The 16,340-nt window shown below is 45.0% G+C and overlaps 1 protein-coding gene across 1 annotated transcript; it reads right to left on the reverse strand.

Moving 5' to 3' along the window:
- Positions 1–4,848: 4,848 nt before the first annotated feature.
- SAP30 (Sin3A associated protein 30) lies at positions 4,849–11,794 on the reverse strand. Its single transcript, XM_081209111.1, has 4 exons — positions 10,878–11,794; positions 8,558–8,680; positions 6,833–6,931; positions 4,849–5,144 (listed from the first exon to the last, which is right to left on the reverse strand). Exons 1-4 carry the CDS (start codon positions 11,214–11,216, stop codon positions 5,022–5,024), a joined length of 684 nt encoding a protein of 227 aa, XP_081065237.1. The 5' UTR covers positions 11,217–11,794; the 3' UTR covers positions 4,849–5,021.
- Positions 11,795–16,340: the final 4,546 nt, after the last annotated feature.

Here is a 16,340-nt window from a genome sequence, read left to right on the forward strand (position 1 = left end):
ATCCCATGGACAGTAATACTAAAAGAAAAGGGAGTTCATGATGGCTGGGAGTTTGTTAAGAGGGAGATAGTAAAAGCACAACGTCAGGCAATACCAATGAGACGGAAACATGGAAGGTGCCTAAAGAAGCCAGGGTGGCTATCAAAAGAACTTTTAACTGAATTAAGATTAAAAAAGGATGTGTACAAAAAATGGAAAAGGGGGGAAACCACCAAAGAGGAATTCAAACAAATAGCCAGCACGTGTAGACACAAAGTCAGAAAAGCTAAAGCACAGAATGAACTCAGGCTTGCTAGAGAGGTTAAAAACAACAAAAAAGTCTTTTATGGGTATGTTCGTAGCAAAAGGAAGAACAAAGAAACAGTTGGGTCACTCAGAGGAGAAGATGGTGAAATGCAAACAGGGGACACAGAAAGGGCTGAACTCCTCAATTCCTTCTTTGCCTCAGTCTTCTCCGATAAAGAAAACAATGCCCGACCTGAAGAATTTGGAGCAAATGATTCAGCAAAGGAAACACAGCCCAGAATAACTAAGGAGATAGTACAAGAATACTTGGCTAGTTTAGATGTATTCAAGTCTCCAGGGCCAGATGAACTGCATCCAAGAGTATTAAAAGAACTGGCAGATGTGATCTCAGAACCACTGGCAGTCATCTTTGAGAATTCCTGGAGAACAGGCGAAGTCCCGGCAGACTGGAGGAGGGCAAATGTTGTCCCTATTTTCAAAAAGGGGAAAAGAGAGGACCCAAATAATTACCGCCCAGTCAGTCTGACATCAATAGCAGGGAAGATTCTGGAGCAGATCATTAAGCAAACAGTCTGTGAGCACCTAGAAAGGAATGCTGTGATCACCAATAGTCAGCATGGATTTCTGAAAAATAAGTCATGTCAGACTAACCTGATCTCGTTTTTTGACAGAATTACAGGCCTGGTAGATGAAGGGAACACAGTGGATGTAGCCTACCTTGATTTCAGCAAGGCATTTGACAAGGTGCCCCATGATATTCTTGTAAAGAAGCTGGTAAAATGCGGTCTTGACTATGCTACCACTCAGTGGATTTCTAACTGGCTGACTGACCGAACCCAAAGGGTGCTCATCAATGGTTCCTCTTCGTCCTGGAGAAGAGTGACTAGTGGGGTGCCACAGGGTTCTGTCTTGGGCCCGGTCTTATTCAACATCTTTATCAATGACTTGGATGATGGACTCAAGGGCATCCTGATCAAATTTGCAGATGACACCAAACTGGGAGGGGTGGCTAACACCCCAGAGGACAGGATCACACTTCAAAACGACCTTGACAGATTAGAGAATTGGGCAAAAACAAACAAGATGAATTTTAACAGGGAGAAATGTAAAGTATTGCACTTGGGCAAAAAAAATGAGAGGCACAAATACAAGATGGGTGACACTTGGCTTGAGAGCAGTACATGTGAAAAGGATCTAGGAGTCTTGGTTGACCACAAACTTGACATGAGCCAACAGTGTGACGCGGCAGCTAAAAAAGCCAATGCAATTCTGGGCTGCATCAATAGGAGTATAGCATCTAGATCAAGGGAAGTAATAGTGCCACTGTATTCTGCTCTGGTCAGACCACACCTGGAGTACTGTGTCCAGTTCTGGGCACCACAATTCAAGGACACTGACAAACTGGAACGTGTCCAGAGGAGGGCAACCAAAATGGTCAAAGGCCTGGAAACAATGCCTTATGAGGAACGGCTAAGGGAGCTGGGCATGTTTAGCCTGGAGAAGAGGAGGTTAAGGGGTGATATGATAGCCATGTTCAAATATATAAAAGGATGTCACATAGAGGAGGGAGAAAGGTTGTTTTCTGCTGCTCCAGAGAAGCGGACACGGAGCAATGGATCCAAACTACAAGAAAGAAGATTCCACCTAAACATTAGGAAGAACTTCCTGACAGTAAGAGCTGTTCGACAGTGGAATTTGCTGCCAAGGAGTGTGGTGGAGTCTCCTACTTTGGAGGTCTTTAAGCAGAGGCTTGACAACCATATGTCAGGAGTGCTCTGATGGTGTTTCCTGCTTGGCAGGGGGTTGGACTCGATGGCCCTTGTGGTCTCTTCCAACTCTATGATTCTATGATTCTATGAGTCAGAGGCCATAGGTACAAACACACCTGTATAGTAATCAGCTATATTTAGGTTTCTCACATGGGGGGCTAGAAGGCTATTATAGGAAGTCACCCCACCAAAAAGTTATGGTTACGCTACATGTTCACTCAATTCAAGGGGACTTGCTCCAAGCATGTGTATAGGATTGCAGCCTAACTTTGGTAATCTATTCCTTTTGGCAATGTTTCCGCACTATTCTGCTTCTGATCCAAAAGCATGCAAAAGGGCAGGAAAAGGCTTATAGGTTTTTATCTTCCAGGTGTCTCTATGTGGGTTGCTGCAATTGGTATTCAGCCGTAAGGCAAAGATTTCACATGATGGCGAACACTACAGTACAACTTTTTTTATAACTACATGCAATTCAACCACGGTTTCTAACTTTCTACAGCTTTGCCTTTTCTGTCAGTGGGATTCATCCCTAAATTCTAAGAAAATGTTACGTAACAGCACAATGTTGGAGAAACTCTTGGCCATTAACTGCTGGCTTTAATTTCAAAAAACAAGCTTTATACTCACAATCAGACAGTAGAAGATGACAGTGTTAGAACTTCAGCCTCACAGCAATCCTATGCACACAGTCGTACCTTGGTTTTCAAACAGCTTAGTTCTTGAACGTTTTGGCTTCCAAACACCACAAACCTGGAAGTGACTGTTCTGGTTGACGAACTATTTTTGGAAGTTGAATGTCCAACGAGGCTTCCGATTGGCTGCAGGAGCTTCCTGTGGCCAAACAGAAGCCACACTTTGGTTTCCAAACGTTTTGGAAGTCGAACGGACTTCCGGAATGGATTCCATCCGACTTCAAAGGTACGACTGTACTTTCCTGGAAACAAGCCCTACTTAACACAGTGGAACATATTACGGAGTAAACACGCGTAGATTTGTGCTGCATTTAATATATAGATTTCGGTTGCTTTTCTAGTCACAATTTCAAACCCAAGTTCTCAAATTGTCAAACACTGGTTGGGGTTTCAAATAAAACAGGATCTTTAGGTATCACTTACCTTTTTCAGGCTGCATCTTGTCTGAACTGGGAGTGACAAAACATCAAATGTGACTTTCAGTACAGGTGATGGCCTTGAGAAGAGCAGGTGGTTTGAAGATAGCATGTAGGTTTGGGCTTACTCATACTGTGCACTGGCACAGAAGATAGGAAAAGAATATGCAACACAGCAGGGCCCAAGACCAGGAAACAAGTGAAACGCACACTTGAAGCTGCGTTTACAAAGACCCACTTCTACTGTGTATCCAATTATCACAGTTAGTTTCTAGGACACCAATCACCTGTCTGTCATCGCTCTATCTAGAAGAAGCTTGATCCCAGCTATTTTAACTGGCAACTGGAGCATCTGCAACCCAGATGCTGTATATACACCCCCTCATCCTAAACAAAAAAGCAGATCAACTTGGAAATTGCTCGTTGGACCCATGTGACAGTCCACCTATAGTGCTAAAAACCGCTGGACCACCTTCTGATAGTGCACAATATTACAAACAGCAGATAACAGTCACTTTTCACATCACAGCTGTTATATTTAGTAAGGCAAAAGGAGTGGTTTTTCTTTTCTACTACTGAAGTGCAGAAGTCAAACAGTGCAAAATACATTACTTAAGAAAGCAATACAAAACACTATTCCCCAGTGGGAATACTATACTGGCTACAAGCCACTGAGTCCTCTTTTTTTAAAGCTACTAAAATTTGTGGGAGTAATACACCATCAATGGTTTGTCAACTATAACCCCCCCCCCAATAGGAGAAGCACTATACCAGAGCTTTCAAAACTTTTCATGTTGGTGACACACTTTTTAGAGATGTATCATTTCGCGACCATAGTAATTCAGTTTTGCTAGCAAACTGGAGATTAAACTAACCCCTTTCCAGCCCTGGGAGCATTCGCGTGATACGCTAACACACAGTTTGGAAAGCTCTGCGCTAGACAATAAACAATTTTGTTGTTTATAACTGTGGTAGTTAATATGGAACTGCAACCAAACCTTCTTTTGGAAGTATGCAAGACTCAACAGCAAATATTAAGATTCATTTTGAACATCCTGCTAAACTGTGGATTATGTTACCACAGTTTAGAACCCAAACCATAGTTGGAGCTTCTAAACATACACATAGACAAACCTTGCCTTATAGTCAGTTGTCTGCTTTCAATTTTTCTGTTCTCAGCACTTACAAGTTTATTCCCCTCTTTTATGGCAAAGCAACCTTGGGCAGTAGAGCAACAACCATACCAATAGTATGTTCAGGCACTGTGTTAAAACCATCAAAAAGCACAAATTATTGCTTTAAAACTCATTTCAAACCATGGTTTCTGTGTCTGGTTTGGCACCCTAAGCATATGTCATGGTCTGCCAATTCAGACATCATATCAGCCCCTAAGAAATACTTCTGAACCATGGCTTGGCATGATCTTTTAACCAAACAAAAGATGATACTTGAGGAAAAAGCTTCAGAAAGTATGTTAAGAGCTGTGTTACACAAAGGTCTCTTAACGTATTATTCAAATATAACCAATCATCTTTGCAACTGAAGCACAAATTAATTCATCATGAAGCACGACCTTGACACCATTAGCTGTCTCCCTCCCAGCCCAGGAGAGATTTATAGGAGATATTTTTGGAGGGTGTTCCACATTTCAGCTTATTTTTACAAACTGAAAAGCAATATACAGTAATAGCCTTATACACTTGCCAGACACCATACACATGAAGGTGCAGCAACACCAATAGTATTTATTTAAAATATTTTTACCATGGAAATATCATTTATGAGCAGTATTTTTCCCAAGAAAAATATCAGAATTCTCCATCTGAATACCAGTTACAAAGAAATCTTCAGCAAATCCAAAACAGTCTTTACACCTGCAGAGTTTCAAGTTTGCTTATTTAGTGAACACCACTGTCCATTTTTAGATCAGATTTGTTCTTATCGTTCTTCACAGAGTAGATGAAATAGGCCACAGTGTCTTTTTCATTCACCGGAATCGTCCGAAAATGACACCCAATTATCTGCAAGAAAAAGTATATATCCTTGAACATAAGTAGGTATTAGTTATGAAGAAAACACAGCAGAATCTAGCCTGGCCTTCGAACACAAGTTCTTAGAACTTGAACATCAGAACTTAATAGGTGGTGCCAATTGGCACACAAGGAACAAGACACCAGTATTGTATTAGCACATTTACATTTATTTTATACTGATTTAAAGAATTGTTGTCTCACTTTCCCTGTGGAAAAAACTCCCAGAAAAGTTTAGGAATATCAGTGATAAAGCATTCTACCCTATTTTCCAAGGAATACAGAATGTTCTTCTTACACTCATCCAATGCAAAAACATATCACATAAGCACTTAACTAGTCAACCCATGATATGTTCTAAATCAGTTAACAACCTGCTGCCCTCCATATGTTTTGGACTACAACTTCCATTGGCCCTGACCAGAACAGTTCCTGGTGTAAGTTGTAGACCAAAATATATGGAGGGCACCAGAGTGGCGAAGTCTGTCCTAAACTGTCCAAATACAGAGGCCAAGGCAGTGGTGGTAACTGGAAACTCTGGAGCCACTGGGAACTATTCCCATTTGTCCATTTCAGCACAAAGCAATTGGAAGGAGCGTAGCTCCAACTCACTGGATCCAACATTGTCTGGTCCCTAAACAGGGAGAGAGATATAGTTCTACCAAGCCAGACAAAATAGTCCATACAAAAAGGTAACGGTTGTTATTGAAAACTTGTTCAAGAGTTCAACATTTTGAAGTGTGGAAGAACAATGGGCTACAAAAAAGGTAGTACTGGGACTGGGTATTTAATTATTCAAAAACAACCTAGAATAAAAACAGACAGTGAAGTAGCCAGGTCTGTAGATGATACCAAAATACTGAGAATGCTAAACCAAATGAAACATTCCAAAAGGATCTCCAAACTTCTGAAACACCCCTAAGAATCTCAAAAACAGTGTTTGCCTTAATAGCCACCTTCCATTGCTTTGTCTACATTACAACATCCAGTAATCATCTGGTAAGCAGTGAATTCCAGAAGTTGTTGCATAAAGAACTACCTGTCTGCCTTAAGCTGAAGGCTTCCTCTAGCTTTGTAGAATCTAAGATGACCCACACAATGCAACAAGCTTGAAAGAATCATTATCATACACTGTTCCACTGTTGCAGCATACTCAGCTGACATTTTCGATTAGTTTTCCACTGTGTCTCCAGGACCTCTTTCTTAGCTGGTTAAAGTCAATTCAGACCTCCACCAGCATTTATGTGAATTGGTGCTCTCTTATCTCAGGCTCTTTGCAGCGATACCAAATATCATCATTATGTTGCCCAGCCATCCAACTTGCAGGTATCCTTGAGGGTCCTTCACTACCTGCTTAGGGCTTTAGCATCCCAAATGATTTTGTTTCATGTGCGTCTTGGTTACATCTCATGTGCACAGTCCTATGCATGCCTACTTAGAAGCAAAACCCACAAGATTTATTCCCATTTAAAATGTTCATAGGATTACAGCCTAACCCTGTCAGAAAGCTGCATAATCATCAGTATGAAAGTGTACCAAGGAAACAATCGTCAGCAAAAAAGAAAGAAGAAAGTCGTCAGAATGCAAGGATTTGAGAACTCTAGTTCAAAAGAGCCACATAATCTAGCACATTGTTTCTTTCTTTTTACTAAAGTATAAATAAGTGAAATTGCACGTACTTCAACAAGCTGTGCTTTGTTAAGTCCCGGTCTGGTCTGTAATTTGAAGTGCCTTTTGTATCTTCTTAGTGTGTTTACTTGCAACTGAAACAGATCAACCTGCAAGGGAATTACAAGATTCTGTTAACTCAAGGGCCATGTCAACAAGTTATTTTATAGTGTGCATGATGCACAGAAATTTCTGGGCAATGTGCTTTCCCTTGGCATCTTACGTATATTGCATTACATGAAGCTTCTATGCCAGCAACAGCCACCACCTGGAACAGGCAGTGTCAGAAGTCCTAAACTCTAAACATGGTAGATTACATGTTTTGCATGTATATCTGAAGGAGCATCTCCACCCCCATCATTCAACCCGGACACTGAGGTCCAGCATCAAGGGCCTTCTGGTGGTTCCATCACTGCAAGAAGTGAAGTTACAGTGAACCAGGCAGAGGGCCTTCTCACTAGTGGTGCCCACCCTGAGGAATGCTCTCCCATCAGATGTCAAAGAAATAAACAACTATCCGAATTTTAGAAGACACCTGAAGGCTGCCCTGTTTAGGAAAGCTTTTAATGTTTGAAGTTTTATTCTGTTTGTAATGTTCTGTTGAAAGCCACCCAGAGTGGCTGGGGAACCCAGCCAGATGGGCGGGGTAGAAATAAATTATTATTATTAATTGTAGTAAGATAAAGGTAAAGAGACCCCTGACCATTAGGTCCAATCATGACCGACTGGGATTGTGGCACTCATCTCACTTTACAGGCCGAGGGAGCCAGCGTTTGTCTGCAGACAGTTTTTCAGGGTCATGTGGCCAGTATGACTAAGCCGCTTCTGGTGAACCAGAGCAGCGCACGGAAACGCCGTTTACCTTCCCGCCAGAGCAGTACCTATTTATCTACTTGAACCTTGATGTGCTTTCGAACTGCTAGGTTGGCAGGAGCAGGGACCGAGCAACAGGAGCTCACCCCGTCATGGGGATTCGAACCGCCGACCTTCTGATCGGCAAGTCCTAGGCTATGTGGTTTAACCCATAGCACCACACGTGTCCCTTTAGTAGTAGTAGTAGTAGTATGTTTCAATCCCCATGAAACTCCAGCTAAAGTACCTCAGCTAAAGTAGTAGGTGCTGGGAAAAGCCTGCTTCGAACATTGGATGGATGTTGTCAAAATTATGAACTAGATGGACTAATAGCCATTATGCAGTATTCAGCAGCTGCCTATGCAATGATCCACACTGCACGTTGAGGCGGTGGGAAATGCAGAGAGACATTGTGAAGCAGGCCTAGTAAGGAGCTTCACAGCAAATGAAACGGAACTTCAAATAGACAACTCTACGACAAGTATTTTGTACAGATCGTACACTGGGGCCATCTAGTGCACTAGCTTCCTCAACCTGATGCCCACTTTAGTTGTTTTAGACTAAGTCCCATCAACCCCACACAGTACAACCAACGGTCAGGGAAGATGGAAGCTGCAGTCTAACATTTCTGGAGAACAGCAGACTGGAGAAGACTGGTCTGTTCCTTCATGCTCCCAGCTTCTCATTTTTTTTAGAAAGGATGAGCTTAAATGTCAATACAATCAAGGAACAATAAAGTAAACATACAAAAGCATGTGGGATTCAGTAATAAAAAATAATGTCTATCACCTAGCACTTAAAAAAACAACCCCAACAACATTATTTTGTATGGCCTCCACAAAACATTTGCCTACATGGAGATAATACCAGGAATATTAATCTACCTCTGGAGCGTCAACATCTTGCACTGGTGAGTCACCATCATCATCGCTGCCTTTTCTCTTTCTTCTGTTTCGGACACTTTGAATTAAATTTTTGTGGAAATCACAAATATAAAGATGCCTTGCCTGAAAGTTTTTAAAATAAAAAACAACAGGTTAACATTGGGCAACAACAACATTCTCAAACTTCACAACTCACAAACTAAAGGACACCAGTGATTTTCAGTAAAAGGGTCAAGTTGCCACAAACACATTCAAGGGTACCAAAAGCTGCCAGAAGAATCTTGTTACGTTAACAAGCTACTGCAGTGTTACCAGCTTGGCTCAGGAAATGCCTTTTACCACTATTTTATTCCCATTGGCTAAGTAAAAATACAGTTATCAGAAACTCAGTAAAGCCTTTTCACAAAAGTGGGCAGAATGCAAGGATAGGAAAGGAAAGTGACAAAAGTCGCATCTTTTTTGTTACTTCTAATAAGATTTAGTATGTTAATGGATGTAAACACTATTTCCACCTTTCAAGAGTAGATTCTCTATACAAACTTATGTTTCTTTGGATTGGAAATCCAAAATTTAGGATGCTGTAACTGAGTTAGCAGCTGCCAAGATTCAGGGCCAAAGGGTTCTTTTTAATTTAATACATCTGTACACAAAAACTGTCTTAAAAAAACAAACTCGAGAGTGTAAATGCCAACCTGAAGACACTTAACAGCATACAGTACATCTCAAACATATTTACTTAAGGCCATTGCTTCCACTTGGGTTCACTACCTAGAAAGTGTGTTGAAGCAGCATCCTAAAGCTGCAATCTTAAATATACTCAGTGGGGAGTAAATCCTCACAGAACTATCAATAGATTTACAGTAAAAACCCTGCAGGATGGACTGAAAATCTACTTGGAACTACTTGGAAATATCACTTTCATAATGCAAACTGAGGAACACCTCCCCCACCAACCCTTCAAGTTACCTCCTGGTATTATATTTGCAGTATGTTATTAGCAGCCTTTATTTGCTGCCAGGCATCAACAATGCACTGTTAACTGAGTCAGTAAAATAAAGAGATTCAAAATACAGTACTTGTTCGTTCCAGTTAAAAAGCGCAAGCACAGTGTTAGCCATGCATTAGGGAGCCATGAGCCGGCAGACATTTACTCCGCAGGTTAACGTGCTCCGACTTGAGGAATGTCTGTTGTACTAAATGGTTTTCTCTCTCTCCGCCTTTCCTTTAAACATGATGGAGGGAGGGAGGGTGGGGGAAGAATGAGGAAGACAAGTCGGACGACCAGCCTTCAGGGTTTCCTACGATTGAGGGTGTTTCGCCGAAAGAGAAAGGATTATAACGAGAGAGCCTGATGGCTGCCAAGGGGAAGACGACACAGTGGCAAAAGTAGGACGTGCAACACTGCAGCACGAGGCGGAGCAGCCAAGTACTGCCCTCTCTAGAGAAACAGAAACACTCCATGAAGCACACACGTACACACACACGGCTGGTCCTGAGAGAAAGCGAAAGAGAACCGGGATTTCTTACGAAGAGACGTGCACACACGATCACTACGATTTGTAAAAGGGGGTTGGGGAAGAAGCAAAAGCAAAACCGAAGGGGGGTGGGGAGAGCAGAGAGCAGCCACTTCCACCCGCACTTACAAAGACCAGTAGCCCAGCTTTTGCAACGTCAGCCACGCAGCCAACTATACAGCAAGGGCACACACAACAGAAACAGGGAGAAACCCACAACGGCCAACCATTCAATGACGGGAGGCGGGGGGAAGAAAGCAGAGCAAAAAACAAATCCAACTGCCTTTTACTGCCTCCGTACTCCGCGTAAAGAGAGCGGGGGTGGTATAACAGCCTATCCACGCAAACACCTTTCATTGATTTCCTTCTTTCTTGTTAACTCACCCGGGGCAGGGAATGGATGGGCTGCAAGGGGAATGGGCAAGGAGATCGATGGCTATTAGCTGGGCTCCCCCTTCCAGGGCATTTCCCGGGGACTGAACGCCAGCCAGGTCGCCCAGTTACAAAGAGGCAACAAGGCAAGGAATGCCGCGTAACACTGGGCTTCCCAAGGAAGACCATCTCGCCCATTCATTTCCCCCCTCCTCGGCTCGCTTTTGTTTCCTCCTCCATCGCAGCGTGCAATGTTAAGCAGGGAGATCTGGGGGCTACTGATGTTTTCTGTGCTTGCAGCGGAGCTGGGGGAGAGCGAAATGAAATAAGGGAGAGCAGGCGTCGCCGAACTGCTACGCCTTCGGGTGGGTTCAGGCAGGAGGCGACAAAGCCATCCCGGCAAAGGAAAGCGAGTGACCTGAGCCGGCACTTACGCTCTTGTCCAGCTCGATCTTCACCTTCTTCTGCGAGATACTCTTCTGGATGCGCTTGCTGAAGCTGGCGTTGCCCGCGGCTCGGCTACACCGCTCGCCTTCCTCCCGCAGGCAGCACAGCTGTCCCGCGCCGGGGCCCGCTGCGCCCGGAGGTCCGGCCGAGCCCGCCGCCGTAGCCGCAGCGGCGGACGAAGCAGCTCCTAGCCCGGCCGGCGGCTGCGGGAGGGGCGGCGGCGGCGGCAGGACTTCCACGGCGGCGGCGGCGTTGGCCACCACGGCCGGGACGGCGGCAGCTTCTCCCCCGCCGCGGGTCACTTCGTCGGGGCCGAAGCCGTTCATCGCCTACCTCCGCCCGGGCTGCGGGCTTTCTCCGCCGGCAGCCGATGCCTCGAAAGTAAAGTACAACTCAACGGGGCGGTGTTGCTGCTGCCCCCCGCCCCGCCGCGGACGCTCAGACGCCGCCTCCGTCGCCCCTTTTGTCAAGGAGCGGAGGGGAGGGAAGGCAGCAGCGGGCGAGGGCGCGAGAGCTACCCAGATCCTCTCCTTGCAGCCGCCTGCGCCGAGCCCCTCGGGGTAGCGGGGAGGGAAGAGTAGGGGGCTTGAACCCCGCAGCTGCAACTCTTTGGAGAGGGGGCGGCAAGCAGAAAACGTCCGCTCCGCTGCCGTCCTCTGTTGGACACCGGGAGGGAGGGAGGAAAGACACAAACACCCTCTCCTCCCTGTGTGTGGAAAGACTGGACAGGACGAGGGATCGCTTCCCTTCGAGCAGCGGGTCCCGCACTGCGCGCAGCCGCCCGCCCTCTCCGAGCAATCAAATTGCTCCTCCAGGCTACGGGCAGAGCAACTCCGCTTCCTTCCCTCTCATGTCATGTGCGGCGGACTTTTCAGCGGTTTCCCTGTTGCTACTGCAGCAGCAGCAACCTGCCCTACTGTGTGCGCTTGGGGTGTTCTCCGCCCCCCTCCCCATTCCTGCTCCTTCTCTTTTTACCCCCGCCTTCCACAGGCGCTCATGGGGGTTGTAGTTTTTCGGCACCGCTTTGGCTCAGGTCGCGGACGGGGCCAGAGACTACAGATCCCGAAATGCACCGCTGCGCAAAGCCCCCTCCGCCGGGGTTAAGTATATTTACCAAAGCGAGCGAGGGAGCGAGCAGACGAATTTGCAAGCGTCTCCTCGCCTGGGCGCGCGCGCACCAACACAACAGGCCATTTTACTGGCTCGTAGCGAGGTAGATGCTTGCAAACCACGCACCAGAAAGGTCTTTCCGCTCGCCTTCCCCCAGCTCCGCCTTCTCTTAGAGGATGTGTGCAACGGGGAAGAGTTAATGCGTTTGTTAGCTTGGCTGCAAAAATAAAGGAAGAAAGACGCAGTCCAAGTACGTATACGCAGCAAGCACCGCGTTCCTCCTTCCACAGCCGCGGACGTGAGGGGCGCATTAGTTACACAAGAGGCGGCGCTTTCAGTAAGCCCCTCGCGGCCGTTAGCGCATTTGAAACGGATATGCTTCGGAAAAGTTGAAAATGGAGCAGCTTGCCTCGTGCTGCTGCAGCTCAAGCCGCAGTAACCTCTCCCATTTGTGTTCATGGAAGCCCCGGCGCAGCCGAATTTGCAGCTGCTGCCTTCCGGTGACAGTGCAAAGCCGAGCAACGCCGCGCGCCCGCCCCCTCCTCTCCACGGACACCTTTTGTAATCGTTACCAACAGCTCCTTGGGGCCTGCTGCATGTTTGCAAAAGCACATTCAGAACCGTGTTGGGGGAGCGAGCCTTTAGACTTGGGGCTGGGGCTCATTTTTGGGAATTTCCCTCCCCACCTCATAGACATCCATTAGGGCAGACGCCTAGGTCACAACGCGCTCGCCTCGGAGAGAAACTCCTTTTGTGTTGTCACGTGTCCGGAGTTAAATACAAAACTCGGGCAGATAATCTCCCGGCAGTTAAAATGACGCTGCCTCCGAGATCGTCGTCATTTCGAGGGGGAGAGAAGTAGGCCTTGGGTAAAAGCACTGAGGAGAGTTACACTTGAAACCAGGGAGATTTTAAGCGGCCGCGATTCTACAAAATCCTCTTTGTAAAAAATATTTGTGTGTACTCAAGTGGAATGACTGAAGAGGCTTCACAAAAAGAAGTAGAAAACCCTTATACTGTATCAGGACCAAAAGAGGGTGACTCGTGATACAATGGTACCCCCAACAATGTTTCAATTTAAAATGAGAAGCAAAGCCCCGCTTCTGTACATACTGCATTTGCTACTTCAATCAGTGGACTCACTCATGTTCAGGCACCACGGTTTCTCTCACTCACTCTCTCTTCAAAAAACAACCACCACCAACAGCAGCAACACACGCAGAGCACTGGGATTCATAGTGCTTTATACTATGTCCTGAAAAAAGAAAATATAATGTACAATTGCTTTTCTAAAATGCAGGAACCTTTCACCCAACATGCGACTTGAACCCACAGCCCTGAGATTATAAGAGTTTCATGCTCTAGCAAGTGAGCTATCCCTCAGGGTTGGCAATTGCAAAAAGGGCCTTGAAAACTTATCATTTACCATTTCTTTTCTTTAAGAGAAACTTGATGGTGTTACCCATTCTTATGAGTCTGCATCTGATTCAACTCAATGCCTTATTCTCTGAGTTTCTAATATTTTTATTTCTCTTGGTAGGTTGCTTTGCTGGAGGTGAGCCCTGAAAAGTACAGTAATTAATAACTGCAATGAATAAATAATAAGGTGTTGAAGATGGTCATCCCTGCTCAATCTCTTCGCTGTGCAAAAAGCAACTGAAAGTACTTTCAAAGGATGCAGTTCTTAGTACTTGGAATAAGGTTTTATTTGACTGAAGGAAGAATTATGTACACTGTCCAATACAACAACAGCAGCAGCAGCAGCAGCAGCAGCAGCCGCAATGTTTACACTGACAGTTGCCTGGAGACCTTCAGAAGGACATGAAAGAGAAATGAGGGGTGACATGCATAAATGACAACAACGCCCCACATACCAAATGCATATAATTTCCATGTCAAAAGCAGAAAGTTCAGTTAAAATGTAGGCAAAGCAATATCTAAGGACAGAGCAGCTGCATCCCAATATTCTGCAAGCATTACATACTTATTACCGTATATGTCTCTGCTTTTATCTGTTGGCATTGCATAATGTACTTTGTTGATTTTCTCCGTATAAAAGACACAGAACAGCTGAAAACTGGCTAGTTCACTTTCTGTCCAGATAACACCTCTCTTCAAGGATACTCTGGTGATAACATGCAGAGCCTTGAATTTTCATGCTCTGCCTATCCCATTCAATAAGAAAAAAGCATTACTATAATATATTTATTTATACTTTGCTTTTTTCCCCTGACAGGGACTCAAGGCAGCTTATATATAAAAATGAGAACTGCTAAAAATAATAATAATAGAAAAAGCTATCATTAAAACGTAATTAAACCTGTTATGATGTACAGTATATACAGAAACAATGTACTGAAATGAACTCACTTGCAGGATTTGATTAAGACACTTGTAATGTAAAATGCAATTTGTGTGTGTGTGTGTGTTTTTTTTTATTTAGTATTGATTATGGTATATTTTGTTGGAAAAAATTTAATAAAAATAATTTTTTAAAAAGTAATTTAACCTTGAAATAAGTAGAGCTATATACATATATAACATCTATTAAAACCAAATAAATAATTACAATAAAAACAGCACAGCACCAGCCCTTATTTAAAACCAGTTGGTTCCCAAAAGTCTATTGGAACAAGAAACTCTTCATCTGCCAGCAGAAGCACAACAAGGAGGGAGCCAATCTGGCTTCTTTAGGGAGGGAGTTCCAAAGCAGCCACCAAGAAGGCCCTCTCTTGCATCCCTCCCAGGCATGACTGTGAGGACGCAGGACCAAAAGAAGGGCCTCACCTAAAGATCTCAAAACCTGCGTAGGTTATGTATAAGGGAATATGGTCTTTTGGATAGCTTGGACCTAAGCTGTATAGGGCTTTATAGCTGATAACCAGCACTTTGAGTTGTTCCAGGAAAGAGACCAGCAGCCAGTGGAGCGAGTTGTATACCGGTACTTCCTATAACCAGCTCCGCTCAATGATCTGGCTGCAGCTTTTGAGCCAGTTGACGTTTCTGAGCACTTTTCAAAGGCAGCCCCACGTAGAGTGCAATACAGTAATCCAAGCAGGATGTAACTAAGGCAAGCATCACTGTGACCAAATCAAACATCTGAAGAAATGGGCGTAGCTGACGCATGAGCTTTAACTGTGCAAATGCACTCCTGGACACTGCAGAGACTTGGGCATCCATACTCAGGGCTGAGTCCAGGAGTATGCCCAAACTGTAAACTTGTGTCTTCAGGGGGGAGTGTGACCTCATCCAGCACAGGCTCAACCCCTATTCCCTGTTCCATCTTCCAAATGACCAAGAGCACCTCTGTCTTGTCTGGACTAAGTTTCAGTTTGCTCACTTGGCCCAATCCACACCATAAAAATATACTGTATTGACTGACTCTACCAAAGCAATCCTGCTCCTGGAATCCTGTGGACACAAAACTACCTGAGCTTGACTTGAAACAGTTTCTATAAATTCTAATTACTCATATTTATGAAAGAGAGAGAACACATAATCTGAACCTCCGTACCCTCAAACCTGGAGACGTCACACACTTCAAAGACTTAAGCACAATCTTACGTATGTTTACTCAGAAGTCCTGCTATGTGCACATTGGATTAAAGACATAGATACCATATATTTATGTGCCATTGAAAGCCTACTTGTAAAACCTACAAATTCACTTCCAGGAAATTCCTATACTTCATCAGGGCTCCCCAGGGTATGTAGAATAAATGCCAAACTCAAGGAACAATCACTAAGAATATATCAATACCTACCTCTCCATACTCATTTGACGGTGCCATATAGTTCATTAATGAACTAACAGAACAATCCTAACCATGTCTACTCAGAAGAAAGCTCTGCTGAATTCAGTGGGGCTTATTCACTGTGAGGAGTCAGGATTGTAGTTTAACTCCTTTTTCTTCTGTGCACTGGCCTCAGGCCCATCTTACCCATTGAGGCTAGTGGCGCGGGGCGCCAAGTTCTGGAGGGCACCAGACGAGAGTCCGGGGAACACCGAACAAGCATGCTGAGTGAGCAAGGGTGCATGCGCCACTCCTGCAGAGCATCGGCTCGGTTTTTTTCCCTTTTAGCCTGCAGGCGCCGAATTCTGTAGGGCACCAGAAGGCTAAAAGGGGGAAAACCGAGCCGATGCTTGGCGGGAGCAGCGCACACGCCTTTGCTCACTCGGTGTGCTGCCTGCCGTGGCCACCATGGCACGAAGCGGCCAGCTGAGCCAGGTGGCGCTGCGTCCAGCCTCCGCCTCTTTCCTGCCGGAGAAGCCACCCTCCAGCCACTGCTTGCCTCCTCCAGCCCTAAAAAAAAGGTCAATTCTGGGAAAGGGGGGGCGC

This window comes from Podarcis bocagei, assembly GCF_964188305.1.
Source record: "Podarcis bocagei genome assembly, chromosome: 9".
NCBI lineage: Eukaryota > Metazoa > Chordata > Lepidosauria > Squamata > Lacertidae > Podarcis > Podarcis bocagei.